This window comes from Hirundo rustica, chromosome 6 (genome assembly GCF_015227805.2).
Source record: "Hirundo rustica isolate bHirRus1 chromosome 6, bHirRus1.pri.v3, whole genome shotgun sequence".
NCBI lineage: Eukaryota > Metazoa > Chordata > Aves > Passeriformes > Hirundinidae > Hirundo > Hirundo rustica.
In genome coordinates this window covers 49,841,057-49,851,693 of record NC_053455.1, presented here as the reverse complement: position 1 = coordinate 49,851,693, position 10,637 = coordinate 49,841,057, and the positions used below count along the sequence as shown (strand labels likewise).

At 46.3% G+C, this 10,637-nt stretch overlaps 2 protein-coding genes across 6 annotated transcripts in view; both read left to right on the top strand.

Annotated features, from left to right (window-relative positions):
• The first annotated feature begins 928 nt into the window (after positions 1 to 928).
• LOC120753751 (ferritin light chain-like) overlaps positions 929 to 10,637 on the top strand; it is a 56,015-nt gene continuing 46,306 nt past the window's right edge. Inside the window, exons 1-4 of one of the 5 annotated variants that reach the window (XR_009207913.1) lie at positions 929 to 992; positions 3,302 to 3,413; positions 4,886 to 5,037; positions 5,539 to 6,636. The gene's annotated coding sequence lies outside the window, so the exon portion shown is untranslated. Of the gene's footprint in view, positions 993 to 3,301; positions 3,628 to 4,885; positions 7,868 to 10,637 lie in introns of those variants that run through there. The other 4 variants (XR_009207912.1, XR_005701210.2, XR_005701213.2 and 1 more) reach the window with 4 other exon arrangements.
• On the top strand, positions 3,032 to 8,131 carry LOC120754223 (uncharacterized). The gene is made up of 5 exons (XM_040067575.2): positions 3,032 to 3,112; positions 4,886 to 4,977; positions 6,619 to 6,934; positions 7,468 to 7,545; positions 7,658 to 8,131. Exons 1-5 carry the CDS (start codon positions 3,032 to 3,034, stop codon positions 8,129 to 8,131), a joined length of 1,041 nt encoding a protein of 346 aa, XP_039923509.1.

Here is a 10,637-nt window from a genome sequence, read left to right as displayed (position 1 = left end):
AAATGCTGCCTTATTCTTTAAAAAAAGGTCATGGACAATTGCCTATCTCTATTCACTGGGTAAGGACCCACTGTAGTGTTTTTTTCTGGCTGCTCCAGATAGAAGGCTGGTCCTCTGTCTGCTACCTTATGCCAGACTCTGTCAATCAGTTTCAGTGCTACCCCATGCACAGGCTGCTCCCCTTGTCTGCTGTTGATTTTAGGATTAGTACCAAACCTGGGAAATAGCGGTGTTTCAGAAAAATAGAGGTAGCTGAGCCAGAGCAACTGGTGGACCTTTAAACATCTGCCGCTACAAGATAAAGACCAGCTTTAGCAGACACATTTCTGCTCATTTGCCAGAAAGACCCATGCTGACTGTGACTAGGTTCTGCTGATTGTGGCTTTGATTATGAGTGGAATTGGAACTAGCTTTAAGGATGCCAACCAAAGGGTTCAAACATACATTTATTGTGGAGACATACCCCTGCATACATAGGATGAGAGCTGACACCTGCAGGAACCTGCTCCTCTTTGGAACAGGGTTAAATTCCAGTTTTTGTGGTGTCTCTCTCTCTCAGAGCCCTCCGGCTCTGTTTTTGCCTCAGCTAGCTTGAGAGACAAACCACAATTGAAAGGATTTTTCTGCAGGGCCCTAAAGATCCCAGAGCAGCTGTGAACCTTTTCCTTTAGAGAGAGCAGGCGCCCGCCGATGGCAAAAGGAGCATCTCTACACTCGATTCGGGGGAAATCAGGGCTTTATTCAGCCTTTCACCTGTGGTCCTGCTCCCACAGGCTCAGGAGCCCGCTCCCCGTCCCCCAGCCAAGAGATTTTTCAAGGTGCTTATCCTGGCTTTTATTCAGGGGGAAGGAGCGAGAGGCAGGGACAAACCACTACCCAATCAGGGATAAGGTGGGAGTGGAACAGGGTTGGATTACATTCCAGTGTGGGAGAATGGGCAGGCAAAAGGAGCAGGGACAAACCTCGGGATTATACGTTTTCCAGGGGAACAGGTGAGTACAGAAGAAACCATTATAAAACCCCAAATAAAAATGAAATACAATATAAACCCAAATAATACACAATAACAAGTTTTCTTAAACGGAACTAAACAGTTCTGTAAGGTTTAAAGCAGGGGTTAGTACTGAGATAGAGGCTCCAGCTCAGGAAAGCTGAGGCTGTTGGTTTGGTTTGTGGATCCTTGCACTTCAGAGTAAACTGGACGAGGAAAAGGAGAATGCTTTATCCCATCCAGTGGCCAGGGATAAAGCCATCTTGCTAAACAGACCCAGCCTTGCAGCTCCCACTACCAGGACCCCAGCTGAACCCTGTAACTGATTTGCCAGCTTTGATTCCAGGAGGAATTACCAGTCGGGATCTAGTGACAGCTAAGGATGAAGGCTAGCCCTGGGACTGCAGATTTCCTTCTGCTCCTTGCTGGGATTGTGTTGCCTAGGGACTCATCCTGGGGCAGTGCTTGCAGGTGGGATTAATACCAGATTAAAGAAAAGTATAGGATGGGACCAGAATGAATTAAATACTTTATTTGTTCAGTTCTTCATATTTTTGGTAAACTGACTTTTCTGCCTGTGTCCAACTCACTCAGAAGCTCCTTCTGTGTGTGATAGCATACTCTGTGCATGGCTCTAACCCTTTACATTTATTTTCAATGGTAAGTTGTTATTTATAGAAAGGTGTAGAATTATTGGCTGTATGTTTTAAAAAGCAAGCCAGATGAGAAACAAAAATACTTTGAATTCAAATTATTTTAAGTCCAAGCTGTGTATTAGCTCTGCTATTCATGGGATCCACTAAAAATCTGCATTACAGCCTTTTGGATTTGTTCTTCTTTTACCTTGCCAAAATTTGGACCTTCACCCTATTTAAACCCTGGGAAAATAAGAATTCGGTCCAGCTGAAAATTTGATAAGCAGACATGGAAGAAGCTGGTGCATAAACTGCTAATTTATGTATGTGAGGATTTGTCCATGTGAGGATACAAACAGGAGGAATATATGGAGCAAAGTGGAACTGTGGCATTACTGTTTGGGGAAAGCTGTTGTTTTGCAAAATATTTCTCTGGATTGGGGAATAACTTGGGATGCCCTAGAGACACGCCTGGGCACCAACTCACTGTCATGCACAAACACACGGCAAAGAACTGACTTGCACTTGGCCTTGACCATTTGCACAGCAAGACGGGTTGGCCAACCATGCAGGAGGCTGCCACCTCCCTGTGGCATAACCACAAGCTCCTGAGGCAAGGAAAGTCTTTGGGAGGGCAGTAAGAAGAGCCAAAGCCAAATGGGATTGCAAGCTGCTGGAAAAAATTAGGGAAGGATGGGGAGAAAGCTGCAGTGTTTGTAAATATTATTATCTGCATCAAGTTCAACATACCTTGGTGTTGTGAAAAGCTTTGGCAGTGCTTTGCAGCGAATTACGTCTGCAGTGAAATGTGAGCAGACAGAAACTGGAAGCAATCATGCTAAACACTCCTGAGGCTTTAACCTTCCAAATGTTTATGTTTATGTGGCTCCTGTTTTGATCACCTGCTTGCAGCTGAGAATTTTCCCTTTCCTCCTTGGATTTTAAGGGAGCAGCAGACTAATAAAGGGCAGGATTTCTCTTCCTCTTCTTTTCTCATACCCTGTTTGGAAGATGAGTGAAATACCCTGGCAAGCAGATCTGAAGCAGGACCCCAGTCTTTTGGGAGACCTAATTACTCTCTGGGGGACTGTCAGACTAAAACCAGGAGTTTTGGTGTGGTTAAAATGTGAGGAAAAAAAAAGTTTTTGTTTCCTGTCTTCATAAATGCCAAACTGGCTCAGCCCTGCATGTTATGGTGTCCTATGCTTGGGTCCTTGGTGAGCCTGGGTTTTCCCAGTCCATCCCTGATCCTCCAAGACATTTGCTGAGCAATTAGACAGCCTGGGGCTCATGTGTTAAAACAGAAGGTGCTGGGGTGCCATTCCCTCCCTGGTACACATCATCCACACTTTCCTCACCATGGGGGACGCTCCTGGAGGCTGATATTTCATATCACCACGTTGCCATGCTTGTCTATGACAAGGAGAAAATTTTGTTCGCTCGCCTCATTGGGTTGCAAACCTTTATGAATACCGCAACTACCCCGGTAAGTGGAAGATTAATTTCTGTACCACCTGGCAGCAAGCTGTGGATTAGGCTGCTGTCCCTTGTGTGGGTTTAATGTTGGAGGAATGGGGCATTTGAGCACCCAGACAATCAGCCTCTTGTTTAAACAATGAGCTTCTCGGTCTTGTTAGCCAGCGCTCTTAAATTTTCATTTTATTCTGGTATGCAGGCTTGTGTGACGTGGAGAATTGCTTCAGCACAGAGACTGCAAACCTGTTCAATTAAAGGAAATGCTCAGATCCAGCTGTTGGAGTCCCATGAATGCCAGTACTCCTCACAGAGTAAGACCAACACACTCTGCCCTTGGAACAGACAGACGATTTGTGCTTTAATTCTCCTGAAAAAGTCTTTGTTAAGAGAGGACAATTGGGGAAAGGAGGAGGAATGCAAAGCATGGTGCATTTGAAAACGCCCTGTGAGACCAAGTTTTCTGCAGATAACAGAGGGCTCTATAGCATGAGCATGGTAACGAGGCACCATCAGAAGAACGTAAGGGTACAAGCTCCTGTTACAGCTATAGAATTGTCTTGCAAGTTTTGTAAATGCTTTCCACTAATGAAAAAACGTATGCTGTGGAGAAACTTACCCTATGCTTTCACTTCCGAGGAACAGGCCAACAAGCACAGCCGTGGTGTGTTACCATACACTGCACTGTTTGTGCCTGGGCTTTCAGTAGTCTTAGTTTTGGTGACAAGTTTCTGCACCCATTTGTAGGTGACAGAAGTGTTGAAGCAATGTCAGATGGTCACCTAGATATGCCAGATGTTTTTTACAGATCTTTTTATAAAAGACCTTTTATATATTTTATGTATATCTACACATATCAATAGACATGATATATTATTATTTATCTAAAAATATAACATTATATATATATACACATATATATAAAGAGCTGTAGCTATTTCAGTAGGTGCTGAATACACTTCAGCTACAAATGCACAGCAGCTGACCTAATGCTTGTGTCTCAACCAAGAGCTGAGTTCCTAAGACTGAGGCAGGGGAAGGAAGACATTGGAATGAGATAAACAACAGGAAGAAACGATGGGCTTCACCAGAGTGGCAGAAGACATCTACCCACAGGCACCTGGAGTCTTTCCTCCAGAGCAGGGGCTGGTAACCTCTTGTCTTGTCTGACTTCAGGAACCACAGTATCTCTGGAAATGCAGTTTTCCTCACTCCTGCTGTTGCTTCCCCCTCAATCTCACTTTGTTGACTGTTTAAAAATTGTGACATGGGGGCTTTAAAAAGATACTAGGCAGTTTCAGCTGCTGAGCTGGAAATGGGTTTCTGACTGGCCCTCAGTGGCAGGCAGGCTGCTGCTGGCCCCCAGGCAGCACTCATGTCATTTGTCACACAGGCTAAAACAGAAAAAGTTGCATTTTATTACTAGCTGGGCCTGTGAGGTGCACAGGATTGCACCCCATGCTGAACTGGATAATAGTCTTGATTGTTAATTGGTTGCCCCAAGTGCCTCTTTTAGTCAAGTATATGTCCATCTTCCCCCTTATATAGATATATATGTACACATATGTAAATATATATGTACTTATGTGTGGCTCTCTGTGTGTGCATATAAATACACATACTTCTCTATAGATACATCTTTTATGTACATGTCAAAAAAAATTATAAATGCCTGACTTTACTGCCAGGTTGAGAAAGGGCTCTGGTGCTTTAAATCAGTGCAGAAGATGAAGCAGCTGTTGGGTCAAATATTTGCAGCTTTTCTATTGTGTGATTCTTGTTTCAGGCAGCAGCTGAGCCCACAGGCTCTGTGCAAGAAATTTTGCTGAAGAAATCCCCTCTGCACGTGGCCAGCAGCCTGAATCAGTCTTTTCTGGTGTATGGTGAAATAGTGGAAGACGTTTGAAGGAAATTGCTACCATGGGGTTTGGCTGTGAGGTATGTACAGCACCCGTTGCATCTGCTCCATCTATTTGTTGTTAAAGTGATATTATAGACACATTGCTAGTAACAGACTGAAGAAGCTGCTTTGGAAATCAAAAATAAGTAATTCTATCTGTCCGCATGATATGATGTATATATGGTTTTCTTTCAGGTAAGTTAAAATGCAAAAGCAGAGAACAGCTGTGGTCCAGCTGATGAGGTGATATGAATCAAGAGTTGGGACACTAAGCTGAATGGGCTGAAAACAAACATTTAATGCCTCCCTGCACTGTTCCTATGTGTTTGGGGCAACTGCAAACAGGGTAAACAGTAAAAAACAGCTCCAGAGCCCAAGCTTTACTGAGTTTTTGGCCCACTGACTAGTGCTGATGCTTGCAAGACCTCTCCCACAGCAGGCTGGCAGACTGACCCTCCCTTAAAGTTATAAACTCAGGTTTGCAATGAGAAACATCTCTAAATATTAATAACCTTGCTTTGGATTGAGGTCTTTTGCAGATGTGCTTCCCTGAGGAAGAGCAGACAACTTGGAGCTCCCGTTGTAGCTCCAGGAGCTCCAGTTCTGTCCCACCCCAGCTGGACATGTTCCTGCACCCTCAGCATCTCTCCTGCTGCTGTGGAGGTGCCTGCAAGAGAGCAGTCTGCCATACCTGCTCCTTCACTTACGGGGTTGTGTCTGATGGGTGCTCTTGCAGTCACAGAAACCTGCTCCTGTTTGCAGGACTCTTGACAGGGCTTCAGCCCACACAGAGCCAGGGCTGTGCTGTGAGGGGGACTGGGACATAGAAAACCCTTCCAGCCTTGAAAAACCAGCGGGACTGCAGGCAGAATCCTGTTGCACACCAGCCAGACTGGCTGGCACCCCAACAGGGCACTTCATCCCCAGACAGCTGCAGCTGGCCGTGACAACACCCATGCTGGGCAGTGTTGGAACAGGCTGGAGGGCAGCTATGGGGGGAATGCAGTGGCACTCAGGGGTGCTGCTTCTTGCACTGCACAAACCACTCATGCTGTATGTGTGAGACACAAACCCCTTGCACATGTCCCAAGTGCATACCACACTGGAGACACAAAACACGCACCCCTACACTCCTAAAACACACAACACCTTCTGCTGCACAGCACTTACACACTGCAGACATGGAAAGCAAAGTAGGTGTGTGCTGCAGACGTGGGGCACAAGCCACATCAGCCACTGTTTTGGCAGGTAGAAGAATTATAAAAGAAAGGCCTACTCTATTAAATTAACAGCTAGCCTCTCATCTCTTCTAAGTGTAGTTAAGCAATTTGCAAGCCCCCATTCGAAAACAATCTTGGTATGAAAGGTTTGTTAACACAACAGCCTATTCTTGGGTTGAAAACTAACTGCATCTGTGCAAACAATAAGATCTGTTCCATGAAAACCCAAAAAGGTAAATGTAAACAACCTGAATCTTAGCACGTACACAAAAAATAACCTTCTCACCAAAAAAATGAAGTAGTAAGAAAACCACCAGCCAATAGGCGTTGCACACCAGGTCTGTGAAAACTGTATAAAATAAGTTATGTGAATAAAGAATTGGCTTTTGCCGCATGAAGCAATGGAGTCTCGGCTAACCTATTAAAATATCTGCTGGCGATCGCGGGAGGCGAGGGCCGAGCCTGTCGCGACAAAGGCCAAGCCGAGCCGGGACTCGAGAGACGGAATACACAAAGCCGCGAACGAATAGCCCGCAGCCAAAGGAAATTCCACCACCGAATACACAAAGTAGCGAAAGGCTCCAGCTCCGCTCCAGCCGGCCGCGGGACGGCACAAAACATACAAAGACAAAAACCGGGCGGAGAGCGCGACCCGAGCGGGGAGCGCACAGAAACAAACACAGAAACAGCGCTCCCGGGAAGGGCCGCCCGGCGGGTAAGGGAGCATGGGTGAAAAATGCAGTGCGGCCACTGAGACGGGGGGAAACAGCGGTCTCAAACATCCTGGTGAGTGTACGGGCAAGAAGCGGAGATGTGGGAGACACGATGTCGAATCGTGGCAGAGCACGGCCTTGAGTCGGGAAGACAGCGGCCAAAAAGAGCAGTGAAAAATGCGCTGTGGAAGATCCGCGCCGCGGAGCCTAACACGCGTCAAAGACCGCACGCGTTTGGACGGGGCAGCGTCCAGACTGAGTTTAAAAAGGGAAATCCTAGATCACGAACTTCAGCTGACGAAAAAGCGATAATACGTGTGTGGGCACTTGTATTGCGCAAACGGGATAAAAAGAAATAGCGAACTTTATTTGGCGTAGAAAACAACGTGAGAGCAGATGTACAAAATGCCTTTTCTATCGAAAGGTGGGACTAGTTGGGGCAGGTTTTGTAGGCAGCGGCCATGGGGAAGATATGGTAGCCACAAAATCGTTACCTACATGGTATTTTATTAGAAATTTGTTTTAAAAATTGCAGTCTACTGAAGAGACCGCGGCTGCTGCGGCAACCCTCCTCCCAACAACCCCCCGCCCCGCGGGTTCCACAGACTTCTCGGTCAGTATCTTCTGTCTGCAGGTCCGTTTCCGTACCCTCTACCCACGAACAATTGAAAAGTTACCTTTTAATTCCGTTTTTCATGTTGAAAATACTATGAAAAATGTTACAGCCACTTTGGAACTGCTTCCAATCTAAGCCATGTGAATCTACGCCGGCCGCACAAAAAGCCAGGAGACGGAACCTGTTTGCGTGCGCCTCTGTAAAATGGTTCCGGCGGGACACAGTGACTCCGGGAGGCGATGGGCGATGGGCGGTGGCCGCTCCCCGGGAAGCCGCGGTGTTGGGCCGTGCCCGCGGTGGTCGGGCCAGCTCCGTTCGGGTGAGTTTTATGTTCCTGAAGCCCTCGAGCCCCGGGCACTGGCCAGTTCTCAGCTCCGTACGGAATGCGCGAGCTCTGCGGACGGCAGGGGCCGGAGCACATTCCCTGCTCCCAACTCCTACCAGAGCTGATGTTCCAAGGCCATTCCCTCATACCCTCCCGGGCTCTGCGTGGGATTTGCAGCAGCCCCGATGGCTCTGCCGGGCGGGCCCTGCATCGGCGGCCCCGCTCCGCGGGAGCCACAAGCGCTGTGTGCCTTTTTAGGCGTTTCTGTATTTATTTGCGGTGCTTTTCTCCTTTTGCTACATGCGGCCTTTTTAGAGGTTTTTTGTGTCGCTTTCCCCCTCCGGTTTGCTACCGCGGGTGTTTGGGCGGACGGGGATGCGGCAGCCCCGGGCGGGGCGGGCCGGGTCCGCCCGGCTCCCACCGCCCCCGCTGCCCGGGCGCTGCGGAGTCAAGGATCTCATCCCTACGGAATTGAGCACAACAACGTTTGTTGTTTCCCGTCCCCGCAGGAGCTGCGAGGTGGCAGCGCCCGGAGTTTTCTTTGTCTTTCCCTCCGCTCTCCTTTTTCCCTGCGGGCAGCACAGCACCCGCTCCAGCCCGGAGTGGGTTCCGACTGCCTCTGTTTAATGAAGCTTTGGCGTGTTGTGTTTGCCTTGAAGACTTGTTGATGTAGGTTTTTTAAAGTTAATTTTGTTTTCTGACTGAATTCTAATTTTTTACAGTTTTACGGTTGCTGGAGAGATAGCGATAAATGCAGTGCCTTATTACCTATCAAGGATTTACCGATCAGCACAGTGATTTCTTTAACAAGAATGTTAACAAATTTGTTAACAGATGAAATAACCCAAAATACAATCGCAAGAAGCTACTCAGCTGTTCAGCAGTCTGCCAAATTACACATTATTATTTTTTTTCACTAACCCTGCACTCTAAAATGTCTCATTAAATTTCTGTTTCTTTGAAATTTGCAGTTGTCATTGGTTTTTCTCATAACTAAATTACTTACAAGTTTAATATGCTTGTTGTGACTTTTATCCCTCCAGTACACCATCATGCTGTTATTTCTCTTACAGATTGTTCACTTTTTCATTTTGTGTTAATAACAGTAGAATAAGCTACTCCTTGTCATACGTATAACTTTTAAAGGTACTAATTTGCAGTTATGTTTAGTTAAGGTCCAATAATAAAATGCTCTGTTACTTTCTGTTGAGCAAGGCTAAGTTCTATTAAGTTATTTTTGTAAATTTCATGTCTGCTAAGTTTCAATATTATTAAGTTTAAACAATGGTTTATTCCAGTTTTATATAGATCACAGTTGTATTCAGTATTAATGATTATTAACTTTGAATTTTCCTAAGTGTACCAAAAAAAGAAGTAGTAAGAAAACTACCAGCCAATAGGTGTTGCACACGAGGTTTGTGTAAACTGTATAAAATAAGTTATGTGAATAAAGAATTGGCTTTTCCCACAGGAAGAAAATGGAGTCTCAGCTAACTTATTACGATAAGCCACACTTGGTGGAGGCAGGATCTGGGTACTCTTCCTGCTTTCCCAGTTCAGGTTTCCCAGCCACTTCCTTTCTTGCTGGTGGGATTGACAGTAAGCAAAAGCAGAGCACAGCACATCCCCCCTTGGTAGCAGAGCAGGGAAAGCAGCATTTACCGTCCTCATTCTTTCCTCTGCCCATCATGTTTAACTAAACACCAAATAACATCCATCATATTTGTCTGACCATCTCAGCCTTCCCAAAGCACTTATCCTGTTGACCCTCAATAATACTAGGATGCATTCAAGTCTTGCTTGAGGCAGTGCTGTGCCTGGTGGTACACACTAATGGCACAGCTCAGGAGAATGAGGCTGTTACAAACTGGAGACTCACACTCATTTCTCCCAAATATTTAATAACAGTGGTTAATTTCAATGTCCTACCTGAGTTACTTGTTTGAAGCAAAGTAACCAAAACCAACAACAAAAAAAGCTTTTATATCTTAGCATTATGGTACAGCAACTATCCCTCTGTAGTGTGGGCTTCAAGGTGGCTGACTTAATTCACACCTGTCTAGTCAAAGCTCCATTTTATTTGCCAAGTAGATGCACTCTTTCCCAAGTAAAACCTTCCCTCTCAGTAAGGTGGTTAACAACACACCCTCTCTCCCCTCTCAGGAGAAGCAGATGCACACTCCAACACTCCTAGCAAACATTACCTCCACAGAAGCAAGTCAGAGGGAGCCCCAAAAACTCTGTGTGCCTGTACTGTGGCACAGCAGATGCTCAGCTAGGAAAGAGTCAGCCTGCTCCCCTGTGTAACTCAACTCCCCTGTGCCACAGTGTGTGTTTCAGCTGTGAGTGTGCCTTAGCAGGAATGCGGCAGGACAGTGCTCCTGGCTGCTAAGCATAGCTTGGATGGTCACACATCTTCCTTCTCACTGGAGGGACTTTCATGCTCAGCAGGCACAGACCTGCCTTTCTCATATAACTGCTCCTGGTGCTGTTAATAAGCCAAGCCTGAAGCAAGGGCTGTATTTTCATTGATCATGGGCAGAGTGACTCACCAGGTTTGCCGTGGTGAATGCCTCCTGGAATTTTAAGAGAAAAACAAAATGCTATTAAGCGTGATAAGCTGCCGCATGTTCTGCCTCATGGTGCAAGCCTGTGCTGGGGCTGAGGAGACCAGGACCTACTGGTCTGTGGGTTTTTTAAATTGTTTATGCATTGAGTCAGAAACAGGTGAGGGCACTCTCCTCCCCTCTGGAGTCCTTCAGCA

Excerpts from the sequence above, each read along its gene's own strand:
- LOC120754223 (XM_040067575.2), top strand. The coding sequence starts at position 3,032 with ATGCTTGTCTATGACAAGGAGAAAATTTTGTTCGCTCGCCTCATTGGG. Across the intron at positions 4,978-6,618 it reads CTGAATCAGTCTTTTCTGGT|CAATGGAGTCTCGGCTAACC; the intron begins GTATGGTGAAAT and ends TGCCGCATGAAG. Across the intron at positions 6,935-7,467 it reads CGGGAAGGGCCGCCCGGCGG|TCTACTGAAGAGACCGCGGC; the intron begins GTAAGGGAGCAT and ends TAAAAATTGCAG.